Source organism: Ursus americanus, chromosome 14, assembly GCF_024610735.1.
Source record: "Ursus americanus isolate L20-20 chromosome 14, mUrsAme1.1.p, whole genome shotgun sequence".
NCBI classification, from domain to species: Eukaryota; Metazoa; Chordata; class Mammalia; order Carnivora; family Ursidae; genus Ursus; species Ursus americanus.
This window is the reverse complement of record NC_142140.1, coordinates 19,398,348-19,425,588: the sequence shown is the minus strand read 5'-3', so window position 1 is coordinate 19,425,588 and position 27,241 is coordinate 19,398,348. Positions and strand designations below refer to the sequence as shown.

The following is a 27,241-nucleotide window of genomic DNA, read 5'->3' as shown; positions in this document are numbered from 1 at the left end:
GACCAAGGGCCTCCCTGATACCCCTCATCTTCTCTTTGCTGCCCCGGGCAGAGGCTGGCTGATTGCCAGGTCACAGGACTCTGAAAACAGAACAGAAGCCTGGGCACTTTCCAGCTTCAGAGATCATCCCATCCTTGACCAAGACCAATTTACCATGTGTCTTACCATGTTGGTGTCACACATCAGCCACGGTGTTCCTCAGTGGGGGGTGTGGACATGTGTCAATGCTGGGGTTTTGCCTCCCCCCCTTGCCCTCATGACCAGAAAGGATCCATACTGTTTCCCTAAGAGACATGCTTGCACTTTCACTCAAAGGGCCAAGCTCTTGCTGTATGCCTCTATCTAGAGGGAGGGGCAGCTTCTATCCGCCCCCGAAGGGTGGAGCCAGTGCCACCAGCAGTGGGGACCCTCATACAGGACTCCTTAGGTACCAAAGAAAGCTGAGAGCCCATCGCCCATCTGTACCCACACTAGCCCCTGGGAACCACGAGACGTCATCTGATCCTTCCACCCTTCCAGATCCTGAGACTTCCGAGGAGCCAGACTTGGGTTAGCACTCGGTACTGGAAAAGGACAAAGAACATAGTTTGCTGTTTCCTTTTGCCAGGACAGGCTCATTCAACAGCTCAGCATCCTGCACCATTTTACATGGTCTTCCTTTCGGTGTTGGTTCGAGTGCAATTTCAGGACGGAGAAGGTTAATCAGGGTGGATCCTTAAGTGTTTTGAGTGGTTTCCGTATTCTTTGGAAGGGTACAGCACCTTCCGGGGCCTCTCGGCAGCAGTCCCCCAGCTGTCTGCATGGCTTTTAGGCCTGACGCTGTGTGTCGCTGATATCCGAGTTAGCGTACCTAACTGCACCTGGCCACCAACGGGTTGTCTTCTGAGGGTTTTCAGTCATCCACTGAACTGTCATCAGCCATCACCTCCTTTAAATCCCTGCCACCGATCTCAAAGGACAAGCTTAGACACATTAGTTGGTTTTCTTCCCCAATGTGGACATTTTGTTCAATCACGCTTGCTGCTACAGCTCAGAGACGCGTCCCGAGACACCCAAATCAACTTGCGCTTTTGATGAACAACTTGAGTCCTCCTTAGTCTCCTGCTCCCATAGGAAATACCCCACAAGCTGAAAATCCGAGTACCAAGGGCTAAAATCTGTACACAAGAAAATAAAGATTTCCACGTAAATTTTACTATTTTATTTGTGAAAAAACTACAAGCAGAATTCATAAATAGACATTTCTATTTAAAGCAGGAAAATGATAAAGTGGCTTCTAATAACATAGTCGTGCACATGCCAGTAACAGGAATATATTAACATCTTTTATTTGCTAGACAAAGAGCAGTGTCCAATATAAATTTTCCCAAAACATTTAAGACCTGTGAATTTCTGACCAGTTCACAAAACCACCATCTGACACTTTAGCATGAAGAAAAAAACAAACCTAACAGACTGTCAGCTCTAAAGACGTTACAGAGCAGAAACTTCCAAAAGCGTTATACAAGCTGTCTTTCTGGGCAAATGAAAAATATAGCTCGTATAATACATTAACAAAAATTCACAAGATAAGATTATGTTTTGACATACTTAACAAGCATTCTCTATTTGTCTCCAACAAACAAAGCTAAGGAAATAATGTAACCATCTTTACACAGTAAATTAAGGTTACAAGTCATACACAAGAACAGAACTGCTTGCGCATTAAAAACTGTTCAGCTCCATTGTCATACTCTAAATGTTGGCTCTTAAACCATTTTCGGTTACATACAAGCAAAGGTTATTATATAGTCAGCAATTAATAAATTTTCAATAATTTAAGATACGGTAGCTTAAAAAAGTAGACTGAGAATGGTCTTGATAAGGCAGGTGGAACATCTTAGTGGAACTAAACTCACAGAAGCTTCTGCCAATGTTTTTAAAGATCCAGATTGAAACTGAAAGGTTTTGATTAAAATATTTTGTGGGTGTCAAGATGTCTTTACTTTTAAAACTGCATGACTCAAGCAGAGCAAGTCAGGTAAGCTCTGTGTGTGTGCGCACGCACGAGTGTGAAAGATCGTGTGGTAGTAAAACAAATGGAAACTTGCAAGCGTAACACTGTGCTTTTGTTTTTGTTTTGTTTTTTTTTTGTTTTTATAACCTGCTTACTGTGCCACTGAATACCAAGTATTTCTGGTCCTCTTTTAATGTATATCTTTATAATCTACACTAGTGTTTTTACGCGCTGCCTACTAATTGTAGGGCAAACTGCAAATGCAGGAAGTTACAGGAATTCCATTTCCAGAATACATGCCTGAGGGATGTTATCAATTTCAGAAATTAGAAGTGTAAGGTACCTACCACCTCACTACCTCACCAGAAGGCAAAACGGCAGCTCGAGGACTGGCGCGGTAACATCCGCTGAGGGAAGTCCCACTGTTAGCTGCAGTTCTATCCAAATGCCGGTTTCATCTCACCTGTTCTATAGCAATCCTCCCTTCCTTCAGCCCTCCCCATTCTGTCATGTACTGATTTATCACGGAGGCAAAACTGAAAAACCAAGACATTGGCAATGAATTAATTAGCAGCCTATGAGTAGCTGGTTAATCAGCTTTTTCCACTAACCTAGGGGTCCAATCACTTTACATGAAACTAATTTTGAAAAAGTACACAGTGTTTCTGAACAAAGTGCATACCAACACTTATTGGTTCAAAAAGCAGTGCAACCCACATGAGTTTGGTGGCATTTAAATTTTTTTAAAAAGTTAATTAAAAAACGTAGCAATTCCTTACATCTCTGGAAAATAAATATGGCTGACTAATTTACCCTCCCTGAGACCCTTAATAAAAGGAATATTAAAACTTTAGAAGGAATGTCTTTGCAATATCCCACTAATATTAAAATGTGGATTTAAAATTCATAGTCAAATCACTATGTATTATATATTCTGATGCTTACAGAAAGCATCTGATTTCCTTTGGTTCATTAATAAATACTTTAAAAATGTATTTAAAAAGATAGCATAGCTTGCATCCCAGATACAAGCATTATTTTAAAAAGAGGGGAACAATTGTCCATGCATTTGAGAATAGGACCACAGCAACAAATGGCACTGCTTTATCATCTATACCTTTGAGAACAGAATTTGAATTATGGTACATTAGTGACTACAGAATAGTTTTAATGTAAATGTGAAAGGAACCTTTCCTGCTGGCTACTCAAATCAAGCTGTTAATTGTTTCTTTTTTACTCGTTGCCTCCACAGACAAGTACTTCTGTTCTTAAGCAAACCAGGTTTTTCACACCAAAACATGGCGCTTCATCACAAATCCGGCTGCCCTCCCGTGAGCCCTTCAGTATGATCAAGTAAAGGAAGGTACCACCAAGTTCCCATGCTTGAAATGACTCTGAAGCCTATAAACCGTGCGGATAAGAATGTAAGAGTCAAACGGAAGAGAGACCCTAAATCCAAACAAAGCAAAACAAAACATTTGAAAAATAAGGAGAGGGTGGAATCGTTATTAGTGGTCTTTGTTTTTTGTTTGTTTTTGCAAGTAAAAAATGAGTGAAAAGAAACCTTGAAAGAGTTTGCTCAAGCTATCTTTATGATGAGAAAGAAAAAGATCACAGGCTCGCAGGAAGTATGAGCTTTCCCTGCAATTCTGGCTGCTAGTGCTTAAACCATTCACCACTTGAGTTCCTTCCCACAGCAGGGAATTGAGAAATGTCTCCAAACACTGAAAAGCTCCATGTCGGGACTGGATGTGCAGTTGATAACCTTTGTTCAGTAAAGCAAACAAGAGTAGATTTTTTAAAAAGAGAAAGAATTCTCATAACTAAACTGGTAGGGTAAGGGAAAGGAGGGGACACGAGGCAAACCAATTTCAATTACGAAAACCACGACTGCAATGTCACGTGCAAAGTGGAAATAGGGAGTTGCTTCTTGTATGGAGCAAAAATACAGTTTAGACGATTTTAATCCTAAAACTAAGAGACAATTTATATTTACCTCAGTCATGAGTAGAGGTCTGGAAAATGGATGGAATTCGAGTTACAGAATACCATATTTTCATGAGTGCTTATGTAAGAACAGCAATGTTAACATGTAACCGGAACTTACACGAATACTTGGCATTCTGGAGCTAGTTTAGTTACTTTTGAACGATCAAAGCCCTCCCAACTAAACCATTTGTGATTTGTCAGTTATTCCATTGCAAATGCAGGCTATCTGGAGCAGTCTTTAAATTTGAGATCACATTGTTTAAAAAATATATATTTTTCTATCGTCCAGTACTCTTTAGACAGATGAGAGAGTCAAGTTCCCACGTGGGTTGGAACATACTTCATGTAAGACTGATTTTAATTTAATTTCAGCACTTTCATAGAAGGGACTGTCCCAGATCTGTAACTGTTCAATGTTGTATTCACTTCACAGTGTATCAAGCACCAGCGTTGCCACGGATTGGTTTCAAATAACCCTTTATATATAATTTTATATTTATATATATATAGTTATATCAAAACTGATAGTACATAGTATAACTGGAAGAAAGAACTAAACTTAAAAGGATATGCTGAAAGAATGGAGTCTGTGAACACAATAAATAAAAGATCCCTCCCCCTCCCAACCCCCCCCCAACAAAACAAAAACAAAATACCAGTTGTAATGTACATGGAAAATTGTGCACAGCAGATTTTTTTTTTTTTTATAAAAAGTAGATTCAGGAGCACATCCAATTATAAATGATTGTTAGGAAAATCATATAAAACAATGGAATACATAAAAGTGTCAAGAGTAATCGTCAGGGTGCGAAATTCCTTGGTGGCCAGATGCCCATGGCAAGCAGAAATTATCCTGGCAGCTTCACTAAGAGGCCGATGTCCACAGAAGATTCTCCAGGGGATGCAAGCAGCATGGGCAGGTGGAGGATTTGAATTTCATACCCTGATTCATAGTTTTCACAATTCCATGTGCAATTTCAGAAAGATTCATCATTTACTGCTGACATGTCGCCCTTTGGCGTGGAGGAACGGGAGGAGCCCTTGTCTGTGCTCTCCGACCCCGAGCTGCTCTGGTTCTGCTGTTCCGACCCTGCACTGGAGGTCACTGTGGATGAGGATGTCGAGGAGGAGCGAGTCTTTTCCTTAAAGTCTGTGATAATGACGGTGACGTTGCCCACAGTCACTGCCAACTGCTGTGCGGTGCTCCTGTCCACGTTTTTCAGCCGGGGCCTGCAAGCAACACCCCGGGGGAACAGCCAATTAAATAAGCTATGGGTTCAAAGCGACTTCTTCATCAATACACATGAGACTTTGTGTCACTGAGGCAATGAATCTAAATCGCCACCACATATACCAAAGCTTACTACTTTAGCAATAGAAACCACCATAAAACGAATGGCCCAAAGCTTTGGACCAATGCAAAATTATCATCAGTGTTATCTTTCTCCTGTTGTGGCCACGGTGATACAGAAATAGGCCACATACACACAAAGACACACACGTGTGTCTTCCAAGGTAACAGCCCATACCTAGCAGACCCCCTGCCCCCAACACCGTTCTCAGCCTGCAAACCCACAGGCGCAAAACTGCCCCCGGCTTCTCAGGACCAAGTAAATCAGCATCAAGGCTGTATTTCACTCTAGTTTCAAATACCTTGAGGTGTGATTCGTTTCACTGGTCTTTGTTGTAGCATTTGCAGACTGTATACTGTTTGCTTCGCTAGGAGGATCTTTCAGAATGTCAGACTTTGGTCTAAGGTGGGAACACAAAAAAGGCATTTAAAACACAGCTTAAGATTCACCCGCAAAATAATATATAGTGTGCTGAGTTAGCTGGGAGCTTACTTTGTTTTTTTGTTGGTATTTTTCTTGGTGACACTAGGACTAATTTCCTTATCTTTCTCAAGTTTCTCTTTGTCTTGCTTTTCCACTTTCTCCTTCTTCTCCTTTTTAGGGGGCGGTGGGGTGGCATACTGTTGTGCCACTTGTTGTGCCACCAGCTGAGAATTGATCCGAGGTTTTCTAGAACATTCAAGAAAAGACACATTACTCTTTGCTTTATAAATTATTTCTCTCCTTTTTTTAAAAAAAATTGGTTTTATACTTTCTTGGGTATTTTATTATTGGTATATGGCAACTCAAAACAAAATTACTTATTATTTCTACATCATTGTTTCTGTGCAGTATGGTAAGTCCGTAAAACTTTTCCTCTTCCAAATCCACCTCCTATATATATATCTACCTTTAACGACACGTACACATGTGCTCACAAAACATACGCATCCCTTTGCAGTAAAAAAGTCTTTCAGCCCATAAAACATGACACTGTTTCTAAGAGTGCTGAGAACACTACTTCTTTTGAGCTGTCAAGATTATACTGACTGACAGCTTTCAAATACTCCTGCTGCAGAGGGTTAATCTCATTTTATTAAATGGACACTGGTAATCCCTTGAAAGGAGAATGAAATTAGAAGTGTGACATTCACTTCTCAATCTAATTATTCCAACTTGGTCGGCTCCCCTGCAGCTCTGTGATCGGCATGGACAACACACCCAGAGCAATGAAAGGTAACTGTGGTTTATACTCGCTCCCAAGGGGGTGAAAGACTGAGAGTCACTATAAAAAACCTCAGACAAGTGATACATTCACTGTGTCATCAACCATTCTGTCCCCGCCAATCTCCAACTGACACCAGCTCTTAACACTATTGTTTACAAATTCTAAGTGCTGCCAAGCACTCCACACAATGCCTGAGCATTCAGACCCAAATGGGAAAGGGACAGAGAAGCGCCTATGCATTATTTCTATACAATATTCATTTTCAAAGACATTCCCAACTAGATGGCCATTTATAATAGAATAAAGTCTCCAAAAATGAGGTAGGGAACAAATACCCAGATGGGTCATTAATGAGGTGACTGACTGGCTGCCACAATGTAACCATCACCTTCAGACCCCACAGCTTCCTCTCATTCCCCAGGATGGAGCACTGGGACAGGAAAAAAAGCTGGACACCCCAGGTCTGCTCATCGGTGGAACATTGCAGGGGGAGCGGGGGTGGGGAGGTAAAACAAACCAAAATTTGGAAAAACAAAACTAACAGCCACTAGATACATGACATGCTGAAACCCTCAGTTAACCCCTATGTTCCTGGAGCTCCCAAGAGCGGGTGTGGTGTGGGTGAGGAGGAAAGCAGGACGAGGAGACAAATGGCTCACCCCCATGAGCTCACCGAGGTGAGCCTGAGCATGGAAGGCACTGGTACTTGTTTGGTGCCAGTGTGGCTTTGCCTAAAAACAGACCAACACAGGTGCAATCTCAGAGCAAGTTTCCTATTGTTCTCCGACAACACAGGCCTTGGTCATGGGGTGGCCCACGTGAAACCCAGTCCCAGGTACACCTCAGCCTAGACCAGAGTCTCTTGTCACTGGGCAAGAGATTCAAACACAGACGTGAAGTTCCCTAGGGAAAGGGAGGAATGTACTTACTCTAAGCCCCCGTCCCCAAACACACACAGGACCCTATGTGGAAGGTAACCTCCTTTTTCCCCAGGTCCTGAGGAAGGCAGCAGCAGCCATTCTAACACATGCTACTCCGCCAAACAGTAAGTTCGAATGTGTTAATACTTACAAGGAAGGTAATCACCACCACCAAACATACCACAAGCACTCACCGGGGACGCAAACAGATCAGTTGACTAAAGGAATTACGGAGCAGTTTAAATCAGTTAAAATAAAATGCCATACGCTAAACAACGCTCAGGTGTCAAAATGAGTAACTCGACCAGAGTTAATATTGTGAAAAAACCATAAAAACTTTATGAAAAACTACACCTTGAGGGAGAATTTCAGTTAAGCCAGTATGTGCACTTTACTCCAGAGAACTCTGACGCGCAAAAACAAGGGACACCTGGACACCAGTCTAAGAGAACCTTCAACGGAAACAGAATCAAAGGTAACCGCCATCCTAATCAAGAGGCCCAGCCGATCTGAGTTAGAGGGGTCTCACTCTAGAACACCCTACAAAGTTCCGTCACTTGCAACACTGTACTGAAATTGCGATCAACTGTATACTCTTCAGTGGCAAGATCACATCTTAATCGTTCTTGTCACTGTGTCATTCAGTACCATGGCAGCTACTCAATAAAATTATCTACTGGATGAGTAAAGAATAAACAAACATAGCACAGAAAGACCAAGTAAAATGAGAACGGACGAGAGGGTTCAAGCTTTGGTGACTGGGAGGATGTCAATGCTGACGTCTAGGACAGCAGGCCCCATGGGATCAAGAGCTGCGGAGACTTGATGGATTACAGGCTGCGTGAGGGCTAGTACAGAGTGGGAAACAGGAACCCTTCTCTGAGCATCGTGGTGCTGAGGTAGAGGGTGGCTCTGGCCACTACTGAAAGCAGCAGGCCACGTTTGAGATTTCTACAGGAAAAGGAGACTTAAAAATCATGTTGTATGCTGAAAGAGGAGAAAAGGCCAAAGGCAGGCAAAACAGAGGGTTTAATTCATGGGGCAAAGGAGAGAAAGTACAATTGAGACAGTCCTGGGAAAAGAATGGGGATACTTCTCTTCTGAGACGCAAGAGGGATGCTAGGTAAAAGGGGGTTACGAGCAGAAATTAGAAGTCAAAGAAGAGAATCAGAAACCATGGGCATTATAAGTGGTGTCTGGTTCAGTGAGCAGCAGGCAATAAGAGCAGAAGAGAGAGCTAGTGATGATCAGAGAGAGAAGGAAATTGCTTACTTTAATTTCTACATCTGAGTAAAGCTGATATACAGTGCTACGTTACGTTCAGGTGATTCAACAACTCCATAGGCTACGCTCACCACAAGTGTAGCTTCCATCAAAAAGGATGTTACTTGTATCTTGAGTGTGGGGACCATAAGGAAGCCCCCAACCAGCCAGACATCACGCTTGTCCAGGACGGAGTACCCGCAAACAAGGACGGCCTGCCAAGGCTCTGGGCATACCATGGACAACAGGTGAGGGGGCCCGTGTGGTTCCGCCCCTGGTGATCATTCCCTAACACTTCCACAAATACAGTGTCGGAATTCTTCCTCAGCACACGCACCATGATCCAGTAGCTACAGGAAAAAAATCTACATGTACAGAAGGTAAAACTCAGCTGTAATTCTTTATACGCAGCACATGTGCACAGCGATGGGACTGTTCTCACTTGCTTCTAAGAAAATGAATATTGGACCAGAATGGTGAAGTTGAGTGCTGTTCTCCTCCAATAGCCTACCAGGCCACAACTTCATAAATGAAAAGGACCCAAGGCTATTTGGGATCTGATAATAAGCAAATAAGCAAGAAATATGGGGTGTCTGCTAAAAGCATCTGTGTTGTTTCAAAAATATTGCTGTGTTTTATGTCTTATATGTCCTAAAGTAACAACTTAACTCCTCAGGCATTACTTGCACCCTCCACAACAACAAAGCATTTATTACTTAAATTACTATAGGAGATTTTCACCCCTCCCCCCCCGTAACAAGTCCCATAGAACTTCTAGAATCAGGGTACAGGGGATGAGGTAGGAAATAAACTTAACCATTTTTTTTTTGAAGATTTTATTTTTAAGTAACCTCTACACCCAACGTGGGGCTCAAACTCAGAGCCCTGAGATCAGGAGTCGCATGCTCCTCTGACTGAGCCGGCCACGTGCCACACACCTACCTAACCAATTTTTAAAAGGTGCAGTGTTTCTGAACAAAGTACATACCGATACTTACTGGTTCAAAAAGCAAAGCCAACCATTTTGGAAGGGGAAAGTACAGAAAACTAGAAGGCCCACCAAGTGTGAACCCCCCAAAGTGCCACCCTGTCGAACTGTTCCTGCAGCTCCTGCCACCTGTCCTCCTTCTTGTTCCTAGGCTTGTGCTGTGATTGCATGTGGAAGAATGGGCATGTCCAACCCGCACGGAGAGCGGCACACTCCGCTCCAGGGGCCACACCAGCTTCTCCAAGACGAGATACTGCGAAGCGGCTGGAGTGCCAGAGGCAGAGGCAGAGCCCTTTCGCCGCCATCACAGGACGGCCACAGCATGCGTGAGACTGGGCACAGCGTCTCTACAGGAGAGATGGACTGTCCCCATTTTACAAAGTAAGAAGACTGAGGAGTTGCAAGATAAAGAGACTTGTCTAAGGCTAAGAAGTAGCTGAGCTGAGATTTTTCACCCAGATCTATCTGGACTCTCTCTGGACTCCTGTTATGAAGGCAAATGAGACTCAATGAGTCTCTCTGCCTTTAAAGAGCCCAGACTTGTTTCTGTGTGTGTATGTGTGTGTCTGTGAGAGACCCGGGCCCCAGGGTACCAGGGATGAAAACCCCAGGTTAACCCAGGCTGCAACTTCCCTAGACAACTCCCCAAGAATGCCAGTAGCCTCATTAGCATCACCAGCCTCATTCTCGAAAGGACTACTTGACTGTCCTTAAGGGAGGAGAAAAGGGCAGGGGGACTGGCAAGAATGCTTTCCACTGCCTGTGGAACATTCTCAAAAAGGAGTGAACCCTTATCATGATATGGGATACTGTGGATCAGTAAGAAATCATTACCTCCCACAGATTTGCATTGCCAAATGTGTCTTTTAAGTGTCATACAACACACAGACAGCACATTTAACGGACACAACTTTCAATATGTTGCAAAAAGTCAATTCTTCAATATGCAGGTGCCACTCTGAGTTCTTCAAAATTACCGGTTTCTCAACTAACAAGCCTAAAATAAGCAATTAATAGCCTTCACAATGCAGTAGAAAGCATTAGATCAAAGCACATGGCTTAAGCTTTAGATGTCGAAACCTTAAAGCCAAACAACTAACAACAACAACAAACAAATGAAAAACTCTGAGAAACGTTATAAACAGGGGGGGCTAGTTTCCTTTCCTTAAAGAGTAAAGTTGACACTAAGCAAGTTTTCTGTATCTTCTTCAAGACTTTTAATGGGAAAAAAGTCGTTTTAAAATTATTTTATAGGTTTATTGTTGCTGTTTCAGTAAACATTTACCAATGAAAACCTGCTGTGAAATTTCAGTAACAGACATTAGGAAAACATGTCTATGTATTTGCATTTAAAATAGCTAGTATTTCGGGAGGCCTGGGTGGCTCAGTGGGTTAAGCGTCTGCCTTTCGCTCAGGTCATGATCCCAAGGTCCTGGGATGAAGTCTGCATTTGGCTCCCTGCTCAGTGGGGAGTCCGCTTCTCCCTCTGCTGCTCCCCCTGCTTGTGCGCTAGCTCCCTCTGACAAATAAATCTTAAAAAAAAAAAACCCAAAAAACAACAACAACAAAAAAACCCCCAGAGATTTCAGAAAAGAGTCCACTCCATAAAAAGTGAAGCGAATCTTCATGTAGGGACAACCTCATTTTAGACTAGGAAAAATTTCAAAATTTGAACATACATGAATGAATGAATAGAAATGGCAGCACAAAACAATCTTTCTGAATTGTTTTTGTTATATGTACTCATGCCACTTTGGGCGAGCACAGGCAAACTTTTTTTTTTTTTTTTTTTAATTTTAGTCAAACCTATTTTTAAGAAGTGTTCCCACCATATACTCTTTTTCTTGTCTGCTTGTGTACTCAGGGGAACCTGAGATCTTACCACTCATGTCTCATGCACTTCTCTGTATCTCAGCTACCAAACAAGCAATAAGACAAACCCATTTTCTCGTGGTTGAGGCAACAAAGAACAAGAAGAATCTGTAACAAATTGTATCTTTTCCTTGATTATGTTCAGCTTTCCCTAAATTAAAATACCCCCCTCCCCAAAGAACAAGAAGAATCTGTAACAAATTGTATCTTTTCCTTGATTATGTTCAGCTTTCCCCAATTAAAATACCCCCCTCCCCAAAGGCTCTGGAATCAGAAAATCAACTCATCCTTTTTTTCTTTTCTTTTTTTTAAAGGTACTTTACAAACTTAGAAAACATCTTCACTAAGTCAGCTTATACTGTCCTTGAGTTCTCTGGAAGTTTACAATTCCCCAACCCTTTTCTTGCCTTGGCAATCTGTTGAAGAACTAGCAACTTCAAGGATTTAACAGTTCTGAGAATGCCTTTCCACTATTAGCTCACTCCAATCCGGAGCCCATGATTTGTCATGATAGATCACGTGCAATATAAAAGGAACCTTCACACGACCCATTTTCCTGTCCCTATGTGCAAAAGGTCATCCTATACGTATTTCCTGGGCCAGCTAGGACAGCTTCTACCCCACTCAACAGTGACTGAACTTTCGTATTAATGATGCCCCCAAACAAAAACATACCAGCGGGGAACACAGCAATGTCTGTATTTACTTCTGAGACAATGTATACACTGGATCAACAACACTGTCCAAGACACACTAATGGCCCCTGGCTTTGATGACTAGTACAGAAAAGAGGCCCTACAAGAACAACCTGTTTTCTGTTCATTTTACCCACCAGCTCCTGATCCACTGTATTTTTTTTTTAATAGCAAGAATAACCCAGAAGAGAAATGCTGTGAACAGAAACAGAAATTAGAATTCCAGCTCCAACATCAATGACCATGACCTTAAAAGGTGAAAGAAAACTTTTAAAATCTAGAAATGTATAGAACAGATTTAAAGTTAAATAGGACACTTTTAGGGCTCTTTCCCCTTTGCATATACTTATTTTTTAAATAACTATCATCTCACTTTATCCTCAACAATTCTAAAAGGTAAGTTAGACAGCCAGTAAGATTCTCAGTTTTAAAAAATGAGAGGGTCAACAACTACAAAGAGAAGCACTCTCTCCAGATGATCAGTGCGGTATTCTTTCAGCTACGTATTGTGAGGCTGAGACTTTTTTAAATAAAGGGTTTTACTCTCTTAAAAATTTCCGTACTTTTCGTATTTGTTGCAGTGTTATAGAATAGAATAATTACTAAGAATCACCAACATGATCAACCAGCCCAATGAAGAATAACAGATGAGGAAATACAGCAGATAATCTGGTTTAAAAGTAAATCCCCAGGGAGTTTCTAGGTAATTGCTTTCTCTGCCACTATTTCAAAGGACTGATTATCTTAACAGACCACTGAACAAATACTCATATGCTCAGCTATGGGAAGATGAAACCATCCCCAACCCAATTCCTCCCTGATGCAGGAAACGCAAGACCCTGTTGTACCCACTGTTAGTCCCAATGACCACGGTGCCCTTTCAGCTGGCTAGCTGGGACCCATGTCATCATTTCCTAGACCTAGCTGGCTTTCCTGTGAAAGATCAGTACTCGTGGCCTTCCCCAGGGCTGCTCTTGCCACAACGTCAGGCCACGCTGCACCAGGATAAAAAGAAACCTGTATGACCTTGTGCCTTTCACTGAAGCCAACCATCATTATAAAACGGGTAACTTTAGAAGTCAACTATCACTTAACTTTGCTAGGACCATACATGGTATGGCATTATTAATGTCTCTCTGCTTCCCAAACAGTATCTCTTCTTTCTCCTAAATGTAAAAAAAATGTTCTTTCCTCTCTCATGTAAATACTTGTCTTCATGAAATTTCTCAAATCCTTTGGCTTATCTTTTAGAATGAGCCATTAAGTGACCCAAGGGGTCTTAGTTACCATTCTAAGGTTACTCCTTCCCAACAGTACTCTTCCTTGACTCAGGGTAACCACTCTACTCTGTACCAGAAAACTAAAGCTTTCTCTCAAATCTGACTCCAGCTATCAAGTTTTTAAAAAACCCAAACCATCCCCTTTGTCTCACATACAGCTTCTTCACACACCATCTTCACACACAGCTGACAGGGAGAGCATAGACTCTGGAGTTAGGACAGCCTGTGGACAGTAGGCCCCACTACTGAGAGCTAGTAGTAGTAGTTACTCAAAATGGGAATGGGGCCATATCTCATTTAATATAGTTGAAGTCAAGATTAAACAAGGTGAAGTTCACTCACCTTATCATAGTACATGTACACAGAATGCATAGATACTCAACAAAATAATACCCCTTCAAATAATATACACATTTCAGAGCACTACTTTTCCAGATGCAGATGTGTCTACCACCCTTCCTCAGACACTGGGAAGCAAACGGCAAGATTAGATTAACAAATGAAAGAAGCTGGTAAGCCTTGCCCTAGAAAATGGTTCTAGAGACATAAGTCCTTCACACGGGTTAGCGTCCTAAAGTTAACTACGCTATCCAGCAGCAACAGCAGCCTTAAGGATCCTCATCAACATAGCTACCAATATGTCTGCGTATCAGTATCAGAATTTCAGAATTTTGGTTTTGCAGATATTCCTTTTAAAAGAGAATGACTTTAGGGGAAGCCACCAGACCAACTGTACAGTATCTACGTATTACATAAACTCTCACCAAATACAACTTGGTTAGGAACAACTGGCTCCAACAGAACTAACATAAGCATCATTAATAAAAAGCAGAATCAGCAATGTTCTATAGACTGAAATTGTCATTTTGAATATTCAAATGTCTCTTATGCCCTGAAAACACACTTACTTTACAAATAACCACTAAGTATAGACACTATATAACTTTTCTAGAAGAAAGAAACACATTCAATAGGCAAAAGGAGCTACAGGTGGTTTGGAGTCTTGAAAGTAAGACATCTATTTTATTTTTTTTAAAAGATTTTACTTATAAAGATTTAATTTGAGAGAGAGAGAGAAAAAACAAGCAGGGAGGAGAGGGAGGAGACTCCCCACTGAGCAGAGAGCCTGAAGTAGGGCTAAAACCCAGGACCCCGGGATCATGACCTGAGCTGAAGGCAGACATTTAACCAACTGAGCCATCTAGGTGCCCCAAGACACCTATTTTCTAAAACAACCTGCTAGCAATGAGTATCTAGCCTCATGGTTCTCAAAGTGTGGTCCAGAGACTGGGGGGAGGGTTCCTCCAGACCCTTTCAAGGAGGGTCTACCTACTAAGGCCAAAACTAATTCCATAACAATTTTATTTTCCATAATAATTATTTCCACAATAATTCGAAAACGTTACTTGCCTTTTCACTTTCCAAAGATTACATGACATGTGACATCACTGCTCTGACATCTAATGAAATGTATGTTTGTACAGCTGACCCTTGAACAACACAGGCTTGAACTATACGGGACTGCTTATACACAGATCTTTTTTGATATAGTACAGTACTGTAAATGTATTTTCTTTTCCTTATGATTTTCTTAATAACGTTTTCTCTACCTTACTTTACTGTAGGGATACGGTAATAACATATAATGTACAAAATACGTGTTAAACAACTGTTTATGTTACCAGTAAGAAATGATAACAGTAAGCAATTAGTAGTTAATTAAGTTTTGGGGGAGTCAAAAGTTATATGCAGATTTGACTGCAGGGGTTGGGCAGGGGAAGTTGGTGCCTGTAACCCCCATGTTATTCAAGGGTCAACTGTATATAGTCTTGTGTTTTAAACATTTCTCAGTTTTAATTTCTGATATGGAAAATATTTTTAGATAGATACAACCAATATGAGGGAAAGCTCCTTGGGATCTATAATAATCTCATCAACAGAACTTCTGACCAAAAAGCTTGAGAACTGCTATCCTACAACTGTGCCAAATTTTCTTACTGTGCAAGTCTGCGCAATTTTATTATAGGCTAAAGAAAGAAGACACTTTAGAAGGCAACTTCTAAAATAACTCCAGCTTAAATTCTTCCTCAGCAAAACTTCAAGAAAGAAACATGAAAAGCAACATTACCTCCAAATGCAGGTTTAAAAAGTTTGAAAATAAAAGAAAAAATTTAAACTTACGAAACACCAGAACAACTTTCAAGAAGTGGGCTTAAAGTATTTCAACCATAGACTATAAATCTGGCTTTCTTCTATTTCCTCTCCCCTGTGGTGCCTAAAATAACGGATTTTTATTATGGTCATTCAAATATTTTAAGTAAATGTCCTATAATAAATATGCCCTTTAGATCTTCCATAGCCATTTCTCAAAAGCAAGCATACTCACTGATTAAGAATGTACTAGCTGACTTTAAGTAAGGAAAACTGTTTCCTAAATTGTTTTTAAACTGGACCTTCTTTGAAGATGGCTAACTGAATTTCTCTTTGATACCTCCATAGTCATTATTTTCAACATAAATTTAATTCTACAGCAGAAGACTTCAGTGTCAGACTGGAAAGGTTCTTTTGCTTGCTGCGGATTTGGTCTGAGTAGTGTTTTAGCATCACCGGCACAATGGATGGAAGCAGCGTAGGATCCGAAGCTGCTGTCTGGGAGCCTCGCGGGTGCGGCAGAGACACAACTCTCTTCACCCCCTCTTTTAGAGGAGAAAGCCCACCCAGGCATCCAATCCCTACTTTCTGGGCTAGCATCTTCTACCCCTCACACCCCATTTGAGAAAAGGAGCAGAAACATGGAATGCCTTGTGCTGTCTCCTCTCCCAGTTTCACCTCTGGTATTCTTTTGTTTTCAAATTCACCGAACGTGTTTTTTCCTTGTGCTTACTTACTATATGCTGAGTCAGGGCACTGTGCACTCGGGATGTGTGTGGATACATGCTCATTTTCCAAGGAAACGAAAAGATATGACACAATAGATTCCAATGGCCCAGATCGCTGGTGAGGGTCCTTTGTGTTTTATGGGGTGATCTCTGTCACACAAACTGGATCATAGGACTTAACAAGTGAGATGCCTAAGCTCTCCCCCTCTTTTGCTTTCTGTATTTATTTTGGAACCTCACTCAGTGTGACCTTGGATGAGTTACATACCCTCCCTAAACTTTCGTTTCCTCACTGGCAAAGGAAATTAGAGGTAAGTGATCTCTAAAGGCTCCTTTAACTAAGACACCTGTATTCAATATTTAACAAAGACAACTAGAGTATTTGTTCTCAAGGTAGAGGCAAGTTTTCAGTTCATGCTGTTAGTAACTCGTTTAACCTCTTTTTTAAAAACAGGATTAAATATCGTGAGGTACAAACTATACTGCTGGTTTAGTGACTCTGATATGACCTCTCTCTCCTCCTGCAAAAGACACAAAAAATTACCTTATAAATCATGTCAGTGATTTAAGAGGAAATCACAGAAACTACAGATCTCTAAGTAAACCACATTTTCAGATGCAAATAACCCAAATGATGAACCAAGGCTTTCTCTCTCCAAGAAACACTATGCTAAAGCAGTCCAATCTACTCTGCAAATTACTTTACAGCGGTCAAAGACCCCATTTAAAATGCATTTAACCACTTTGAAATTACAGTTCACGTCACAAAACTGGGCACTTGGAAAGCAACAAAAAAATACATCTTCAAAGGGGAAAATATGATTAGATAATTCAAAGGAATATGAGGTCTTACAAGTCAGTAACCTTCCTTCAGGTCTTGGTTTTCTCACCTGTAAAATTAAAGGGTTGGGCTTAATTAAGGTAATCTTTAAGGATTCCTTCAAATCTAATCCTTAAAAACAAAACAAAAATGTACACACTAGAAAATAACAGTTCTAACAAACAAGCTAGTTACTGGTCAAACTATCATGTTATAAGGGGTTTCCTCAATCACTGGTAATCAAAACTTAAAGCCTCCCATCACTTTGGAAGGCTGTCTACTGCGGGGTTTTCTCAGCCTCAGCACTGTTGGTATTTCGGGCCTCATAACTGTTTGCTGTAAGGGCTGTGCTTAAGCACGGAGGAATACTTAGCATCCCTGGCCTCTACCTTCCACGTGCCAGCAGCACCCCACCCCCAAGTTCTGATAGGCAAAAATTTCTCCAGATGCTGCCAAATGTTCTCTAGGAGGCAAAACCATTCCCAGGTGAAAACCAGTGGTTGTAGAAGAATATAATATAGAGAAGTAGAAATATTTACAAACATGGGAAAAGAGCCCAGATTACAACAGCACTTCTGTTAAAACTTTATCAAGATACCCACCAAAAATATGTGTAATGTGTTCATCATTTGAGTTGTTGGGATTTATTTATTAGAGAGGGGGATTTAGTAAGAAGAATCCGAAGAACTTTGAATATATTCACAGTTACTTTTTATAAAGTTGCATGATCACTCTTCTCAAACACTGAGCAATGATTTTATTAAAGTTCTGTACTGCATAGCAACACAAGGATTTACCCAGTATAAAATATATCATTTACACTGATACGAAATACAGGTCTTTGGTGATTCCATACACAGCCAAGCCTCGCACATCTGGTCAGGAACGCACCAGCTGTTCAGATCTACGTAACATCATTTCAATGTGTAGCACCTATTCCAAGGGGAAAACCCAAGCTACAATGTAAAGCAACTTCTGTATAGCCATGAGACCGGTCTGATCCATTGCCAAAGAGATGCCAGAGGAAGACTATTTGATGGTCTCTACACAATTTCAACTACTAAGGCCATCTAGATTTTCAGGCACCTCAGGTTAATCACGGTTTTTATTTCCAGTAAGCGAAGGGAAATTTTAGGGTATCTCACTACTTCAAACGGTTGAAAAATTAGATGTGAATGAAGATGAGGACTCTGAAACCACCAGTAGCTCTCAGCTAGAGAAACCAGCACTGGAGTCGGAGAATTCCTTCAACTCGATAACTATGATTTTGTTTTGCAAGCGGAGTGTGGGGCAGTATGGCACAGGGTGCAGGCGGGACTTCAGGCATCAACTTCGACAGTACAGTGAATCTTTGAACTCACTGTCCGGTCCTATTTGCTCTACGTGAACGACATTTCTAGGAATAACCAGAAAATCATGAGAAGTATCTGAATAAGAACAGAAACCTAAATAAAGATGAGAACATGTTGAGATGCACTATCAGCAGCCAGGTATCACACCCAAGCAGGTCTAAGTAGGCACCTTATCTTAGTGCCTAAGAAATGAGTCAGGCAAGTATCAGTACGTGCTTTAGATAAAGAAAACCCTTGCTGGGAAACATTGATAGCCACTTCTTTCTAGGATGAATCCCTTTAATTCTGAAGGGCCAAAGAAAGTGATGTTAAGGACGTTACATTAACATTTCTATATAAAAAGTTAATTCTGTGCACAGCCCCTACCCATAAGTATTTTTTTTTTAACTTGAGTAAAATTCTCAGAATTTTCCTAGCAGTTAAGTGTGGCAAACTGGTGTCATACAAATCTATCACAATGGGTGCTGCCTAATGTTTTCAGTGTCAAACATTTGTTATTACTGTGTTCAGAACACCTTCCTGGGAATATTCTGGTGTATTCTCTCCTCCTCCTCATTCTTCACATGCTACCATTACCTCCGAACACGGGCCACTTGCCTCATCTATCCTACCTCACTTCTACATCTTCACCGTCTTCCCCCATTCTACTTCAGGACCTAAAGCAACTTCCTCCTCAGTGACCTACCAGTAATTTTCAGTCTTCCCTCTAGTTAATCTCACACGACACTATTGAGACCAAGGTCTGAAAAAGAAAGTTTAACTTTCTATTTCTCTGTCCAAAAGCTCTGCCCCTGCCAGTGGTTTACAGAAGTAAAACTCCTAACTTGACGTGAAGGGCTCCCCACAACTCAGTTCCAACACTCCTCTCAAGCTCACCGTTCCTCCACTCACCACCTCAGGTTGCTCCTGAGGTCTAGCTCAAGCCACGCGTACTTCAGCTCAGCTCTTTGCAGAGAGACCTCTTACCACTTGCTGTGCTTGCTCATCTACTGATCCCTTAGCTTCTGAAATGTCCTTCCCCATAATTCATGTGCAAAACCCATACTACTTGAAGACCCAGACCAAACGCCACCGCATTTGCAAATTCTCCTGGCTCATACCAGCTTGTGGCCAGATTTTCAGGGTTCCCAAACCGCCCTGATTTACCTCTGCTGCTTAATACTCTACATTATAATACCACTCTTTATCTGTCTCTTCTTACTAGATGATGAACATCTCTGAAGCAATACTGTCATTTTAAATTTTAAAATGCTTCAAAATCATTACTTGTTTCCACCAGTAGCTCCGTTAATGCTGGCTGCAGGAATGCATGTCCTCTGTCCGGTGCGGTGCAGACAGCAGATGCTGTATCAGCATGTAACACAAGACTTTATTATTATAATACTGTACCTAACATTCTCTCTGGGCCTCAGAACTGAGGGACCTTGTCCAACTCATCTTTTATACTGCCATTCCCCAGCAAAAGCCTAGGACACATAGGTTCTCAATGAATATGAATACCTACCCCAGGGACAGAACAGCTCCCAGTTTCAAAGAGGGGAGGAAAGAAGCAAGAACAGTAATCGGCAATGAAACGCATCCTGAGAAGAGGCACTGTGCTGCCTGTCCTGCATGTATCATCTCAAATTCTCACAACTTTCTGAAGTCACTGAAGGAACCAAAGCCTGAAGGTCCAACATGAAACAGAAGGCCAGACCTGGTAGAGTGTAACCCAAGTTTATGCTCTTTCCACTAACCCACACTGCCCTCCCAGTAAAACCTCAAGAAGGAAGGAAAGTGAACTAAAGCCAGTGAAAGTGAGGGTAACAAAAGAGAATGGACAGAGAGAGAGAGAGACACTGACTGATTCCAGGAAAGAATATCCATAATATTTAAAGATGCAGCACATGAGGACTGAAAAAAACAGGTCTCTGAATCTGTTAATCAAGGAGGTGCATTTGCAAAAGAAATGTTTCTCTTCCATTCCTTCACTACATTACATATATGCCCCTTCACCACATTACATATATGCCCCTTCACCTTTCCTACCTCAAATATCCCAACTATTTCAACATATCCAACCTACACTCACAACTATATAGGTAGGAAGAAAGCAGCCTCTGGCATTGTGTTGTACAATGTCTATTATTTTTAAATATCTAGGGCCAAGGAATTGGTACAAATTCTTAGGAAGTCAAGCCTAAGGAATGCTCTTGATCTTTTCTGTTTCTCTAGCAAAGTAAAAAGATCTATGGGTAATAACAAATGACTTCTCAAAGCATTGCACAATTAGTAAGTCTGCTTACTTAGCCTTACAGGAACCACATTATCACAAGACTAAGTCCTGTGGCATCAAGTGGGATTCTCCTACTACCCGCAAGCTCTCCAATTACACAGATTTATCTAAATCCTTCACTTATAAAGGGGTATTTGTATAAACTGAGATGATATAGTGCATACATGCAAGTATCTGCACTATTCCAATACAAGAACTTCTCAAGTTGGCACTCCACTCCAAATCAAGTACCTGCATTTGGCATCGATGTAAGCTAACCTGCACACCTTGTAATAAGATGCCAACAAGGTAAAGGTAAGGATCCTGTAGGTTTCCAAAAATGACTCTTAAATATCTTTGCTTGAAATGGACTTTTTCCCCTCTTAAGCCAAACTGCTATAACTTCACTTTCTTCAAAGATTCGCTGAAAATCTGATTCACTAACTTGCAAAGATAAGAGATTTTTCAAATGCTTTGTTTCAGAAGTCTGAAAATAAGTTTTACTTTTCATTTTTAACTAATTTTAGAGTTGCAAAAATAATACCAAGTTATTAGCATATACTCCTCACCCAGCTTCTACTAATGTTTACTTCTTACATAAACATAACTATCAAAACCAAAAAATTAACACCAGGGTACAATACTGTTAACTAAACTGGACATTTTTTTTTTTTTTTAGAGAGGGAGTAAGTGTGCACACACAAGCTGGGGGTGGTCGGAGGGGGCGGAGAGGGAGATAGAGAATCTCAAGCAGGCTCCGCACCCAGCACGGAGCCTAACACAGGGCTCCATCCCAACCCTGAGATCATGACCTGAGCCAAAATCAAGAGTGGGACACTTAACCCACTGAGCCACCCAGGTGCCTCTGGACACTTTTTTTTTTTTTTTAATTCTCACTCCTTGTCTCACCAATGTCCTTTCTTCTTTCAGTATCCTGTTTGGGCTCCCCACATTGCATTGTTGTTACTTCTCAATAGTTCCTCAGTTTCCTGTCTTTGACAGCTGTTGATAGCTCTGAACAGAGTACTGGTCACTTATTCTGTAGAAATTTCCTTCATTTTCAGTTTGTCTGATATTTTCTCATGATCAAAATGAGTTCAATACATTTTGACAACACCATAGCCAAGACGCATGTCCTCCTGCACACACTGTATCAAAGGGTTCGTGTTTTCAAGTCTTAGTATTTGTGATGTTAACCATAACCACCTGGCTAGGGTGGTGCCTGTCAGGTTTCTCTAAAGCTACTGTCTTTTAAATCAACATCTTAAAAGAGATATCTTGAGACTATCTATAAAAATATGCAGTTTCTCCTCAAACTTTCACCCACTAAATTCAGCATCCAAATGTGGATTGTGCAAAAATTACTATTTTGTTTTTGCCTTAATGGTGGTTTTCTAGTTCCTTCTTTCCTTCTGTATTTATTAACTGGAATTCTCCCCGTAGGTAAGAGTGGTCTCTTCTCTCTCATTTATCAGTATGAATTCACAGTACTTACTTTTTTTCCATAGGTTAAAATCTGATACTACCAGGGCGCCTGGGTGGTTCGTCGGCTAAGCGTCTGCCTTAGGCTCAGCTCATGATCTCAGGGTCCTGGGATCGAGCTTGGTGCTGGGCTCCCTGCTCAGCAGGGAGCCTGCTTCTCTGTCTCCCTCTGCCCCTGCTCATGTGCTCTCTTTCTCTGGTTCACTCTCTCAAATAAACTCTTTAAAAATAAATAAATAAACCCCAATACTACCATTATTTATTTTGTTGCTCAAACTGTCCCAGCTTTGGCCACCAGGAGCTCCTTCTTCAGGTTCAGTTCTTTTGAAGAGCCCTCCCTTTTCTGAGCCATTGAAGTCCAGAAGGTTTTGGGATCAACTGTTCCTAGAACTATTTTACATTCCTAAGCACTAGACCCAAAACCATTACAGCCTAGCTAAAAAGGGAATAAAACACTCACTTGTCATGTAAAGTGATAAATCATTACATCCTATTACAATCAGTGCTACATTCCAGACAGCACAACTATTAACAGCAACTGGGTGATGTCTAAGCAAGTGGGAGCCCTAGAGAGTTCATTTTCTCCAAATGTACTCACTAATCTAATGTTTCTACTAACAGAAAACTGCTGCGTTCTGAAGACATACTTGATCATCAAAACATTTTGTGGCCAGAGGCAAAACTGCCAGGAGGAATGATGATGGATTCCAGTTATTTAGAAAATGTTCTCTAAAACATAAAACATATTTTTCTGGCATGGGGGGGGGCAAATTTCAGGCTCTGGAAGAAACTGGAAATAGAAAAGGGTACAAAAGCCAAAGTTGAACGCATGTTCCAAAGAGTAAATAGCCCGTGGCGTGGGAAACAAAGAAGCCCCTCCTGTCCCCTTTGTGCAGCTCTGTCCACGGCTTTAGAAGAAATAACTAGCGGCACCTCCAAAATGACTCTCCACTTGCTTACAGGTGCCTGATCACCTGCCATCCAAAAAAAAAACAAGGGAGGCAGGTAGGAAGAGTAATAGGTGCTGTGGTCTGCTAAATGGAACAAATTTTGCCTAAGATACATTTTAAGAAGGCACAATTTACATAAGACAAAATGCACATAGTTTTAAGAGTACAGTTTAAGTTTTGACAAATGTATACAGCAGTAATCATCCCCAATCACAGTTCCTTTGTGTTCCCCTTCCAGACAACCCGCACTCCGAGCTCCAGGAGGCCACCAATTCGTTGTCACTATGGACTAAATCTGAGTTTCACATAAATTTATGTGAAATTATATGGCATATATTCTTCACTTGTGTATAGCTATTTTTAATATAATATTCGGAGATTCACCCCTGGTGCTGTATTTGTTTACCCAGTCTCCTAATGATGGACATTTGGGCTGTTGCCAATTTTCAGCTATCATGATTAAGGTTACTATGAACATTCATGTACAAGTCTTCGTGTGGACATGTTCTCATTTCCCTTAGCTAAATTTTTTTTTTAAGATTTTATTTATTTATTTGACAGAGATAGAGACACCCAGTGAGAGAGGGAACACAAGCAGGGGGAGTGGGAGAGGAAGAAGCAGGCTCCCAGTGGAGGAGCCTGATGTGGGGCTCGATCCCATAACGCCGGGATCACGCCCTGAGCCGAAGGCAGACGCTTAACGACTGAGCCACCCAGGTGCCCACCTTGGCTAAAATTTCTACGGCAGGTATATATTTAAACTTTATGGCAAGTATTTAACTTTATAAGAAACTGCGAAACTATTTTTCAAAGGGATTGTGCGAAGTATGGGCATTCCAGATGCTCCACATCTTCAGTAACACTTGGTACTGTCAGTCTTTTTAATTTGAGTCATTCTAGTGGGTGTACAGTAGTATCTCAATGTGGTTTTAACATGCAATTCCCCAAAGACTGATGATGTTCAGCTAACTTTTTGCCCAGGATGTACTTTTATACAAGTGCAGTCGGTGGCTTTACAAGAAAGAGTAAGATTTTATAATATTAGTGAAGATCAAAAGGTTTGCCAAGAGGTAACCGCTGAAGCTGGGTGATGAGGGGAAAGGAGACTATTGTCTCTACTTTTGTGTTTAAATTGCATTAAATATAAATAAACCAGAAGCCTGCTGGGTTGCATGCCCAGAGAATGTGTTAATGTTTTAACTGATATAGAATATATAAGAACTCAGAAGAGAATGACGTAAAGATGACTACTTGTCTGATTTTGGCACAGAGTAATGAAATAAAGCATTTCTGACTCTGAACTAAAAAGCTTTAAGAAACTACTATGAACTCTTACAAATTACCCAATTGACCCAGATGAGTAAGAGTGTACACACTATATATAAAGGTTTATAAAAATAAGTGGATAAGATACAGACACAGTAGACAGGTAACATGACTGGAAAAGAGAGCTACCACTTCAGGTGATAGAATGAAATTCTGAAGAGGTTCAACAAACTGGAATAATGGATTTGAGATCAGACAATAAGATTTCACAAAATAGCAATATTAATGGAGACAATCTGCTTCTTTTATTTCTTAATCTAAATATAACTGGTGTAGTGAAAAGATTCCTAGATGTTAAGAAAATGGAATTTTAGCTCTGGTTCTTTTATTAATTTGCAGAATAACTTACAACAAGAACCATCAGCCTTGGTTAAAAAGAAAAGACCAGTCCTACATTCCTCTCATAGGGTTGAGGATAAAATGTTGGACCAGCAAAACACTTGGGGAGACAAGTATAGAAGACTTATTTTGGTTTTCACACTCACACACAATTTTGCATACATGATTCAAGTTTTAAAAATTTTGGTTTTAGTAAAAATGGAAGAATATTTCCCTAAGTTTCATATCAATATATGCCTCAGAGGACTGCTGCTACATAAATACTGCAACAAGAAGAAAAGGCAAGCCTTCACTGCCACACTACATTTACTGAGTACCAGTGGTAATAAGTCAATTTTCCAGGTAAGTAAATCTGCCCAGAGCCAAACAGTGTTTTTTAAAAAAAAGAGTAGCTTTTAAAAATTATATCCTATGTTTCTCACATTATTAAATACTACATGGAAAATAATTTCACCTTTTTCTGATTGTTTTAGTCGATTACAATGAGGTTCCCTGGAGAAGTAGGCAGAGCGGCTCCAAGCCCCTCCAGGCCATGCCACAGCAGTGCTGTTTCTGCTACCTTAGCACCGGCCCATTGCTCCTCCCCGCTAATAAAAGGGCCAGTAAAGGAGCCTGGAACGCATTTGTAAAATAACAGGCTAGAATTGAGAATACAACTGTTTCAGAAGCAGGTTATTGTGCACTCAGTATCTGACCACTCATCCAGTATCTTCTCCAAACGACTTTTCAAGAAACTTGTTCTTTTAAATGAGTTATTACTGCAATAAATCCATCAAACATAAAAAATACATTTAAAAATTATACTTAACTGTTCTTAGTAATAAGTCACAGCCATGTTATCTCAATATATATACACATCCCAAACCTAAAATCTAGAAAAACTTGAAAAAGACATGAACACATCAATAGTCATCTTCATCCTATTAAGTAGGAGATATCTCACAGGAATGACAAATACAGGAAATCAAGACCAAAGCTGTTCCTTTCAAATGGCAGGTAGCAAATAAATTTTTAATTGGTAGGGAAATGGGTGAGGACATATCAGGACTAACCATTAAAATCTACAGTCCAAGATCCAAGTGGACTGTAAGGAATAAACAGGATTTTCAAACTTTTGAAAACCTAGCCTGGGCTTGTAGTCAAAATGTGACTTCACAGAGACCTAGAGCAGTTGCCAAGAGGTAAAAGTAGAGGTTTCTCAAAGAAATACATTTGAGAAAAATGTCTCAATATCCTCCTCAAGGTTCACAATAGACACTAAGCATCAAAGACTAAAAATCATACATTAAATCCACGTTAACTCTGTCTTTACCCAAAGAGTCCACATTTATTTAATCACAGAAACTTCTCTGGTTTTGCTTGTTTTCCCTGTTCATATTCCCTGAATTTCTAACTTTTCAGAGAATTTTCTCTCTCTGTTTCATCTGCCTCACCAAAGAACTGAAGTGTGAGGACTGGAGCCTTTGGGGGGGGTGGTATTCTGTTATCCTAAAGGAAGTTATGGTTTGTTTCCTTTTTTGTCTAGTAATAAAAGTTAACTCCAAAAAGCGCTGTTAGTAGCCAATAATAGGGTAATGAGTTTAAACATTTTATTAATTACAATTCTCAGGGTAATCTTATTGTAGTTACATGATTACAAATGCCTTCCAAAAATGTCAATAGACAGGAGAATACCTGCAGAGGTTGCTCAAGTAAGCTCGATACTCTTTTGTTCAATTACAAAGTGCAGAGGGTCCCCAACTTACAGTGGTATACTCGATGGTGCAAAAGTGATGCACAATCAGCAGAGGCCATACTTCCAATTTTGGATGTGGATCTTTTTCAGGACTAGTGACACGTGGTACGATCCTCTCTTGTGATGCTGGGCAGCTGCACATGCAGCTCCCAGTTAGTCCGTGGTCACAAGGGTAAACCACCGATACACTGACAACCATTCTGTTATTCACTTTCAGGACAGAATTCAACAAATCACATGAGGTATTATTTAATTAATTAATTAATTAATTTTTATTTTGGGAGGGAGAGGAAGGGGAGGCAGATGGAAAGAGAGAGAGAGAGAATCTTAAGCAGGCTCCACACCCAGTGCGGAGCCCAATATGGGGCTCCATCTCATGGGCCTAGATCATTATCTGAGCTGAAACCAAGAGTCAGACATTTAATTGAGCCACTAGGTGCTCCTTATGTGAGATATTATTATAAAATACATACATCCCATTAAAAAAAGCTATGTGTTAGATGACTTTGCCCAACTGCCAGCTAACCTAAGTATTTTGAGCA

The 27,241-nt window shown here is 40.7% G+C and overlaps 1 protein-coding gene and 1 long non-coding RNA gene across 2 annotated transcripts in view; both read right to left on the bottom strand.

Moving 5' to 3' along the window:
- Positions 1–1,186: 1,186 nt before the first annotated feature.
- RYBP (RING1 and YY1 binding protein) overlaps positions 1,187–27,241 on the bottom strand; it is a 78,770-nt gene continuing 52,715 nt past the window's right edge. The window contains exons 3-5 of the mRNA XM_045808096.2: positions 5,830–6,006; positions 5,639–5,737; positions 1,187–5,215 (exon numbers count right to left, since the gene is read on the bottom strand). Coding sequence (XP_045664052.2) covers positions 4,963–5,215; positions 5,639–5,737; positions 5,830–6,006 — 529 coding nt within the window. The 3' untranslated portion in view covers positions 1,187–4,962. The remainder of the gene's footprint in view (positions 5,216–5,638; positions 5,738–5,829; positions 6,007–27,241) is intronic.
- The window catches only part of LOC148108916 (uncharacterized), a 36,677-nt gene continuing 20,920 nt past the window's right edge, over positions 11,485–27,241 (bottom strand). The window contains exon 2 of the long non-coding RNA XR_015726633.1: positions 11,485–27,241. This exon is cut by the window's right edge and continues 20,588 nt beyond it. This is a non-coding gene — a long non-coding RNA (uncharacterized LOC148108916).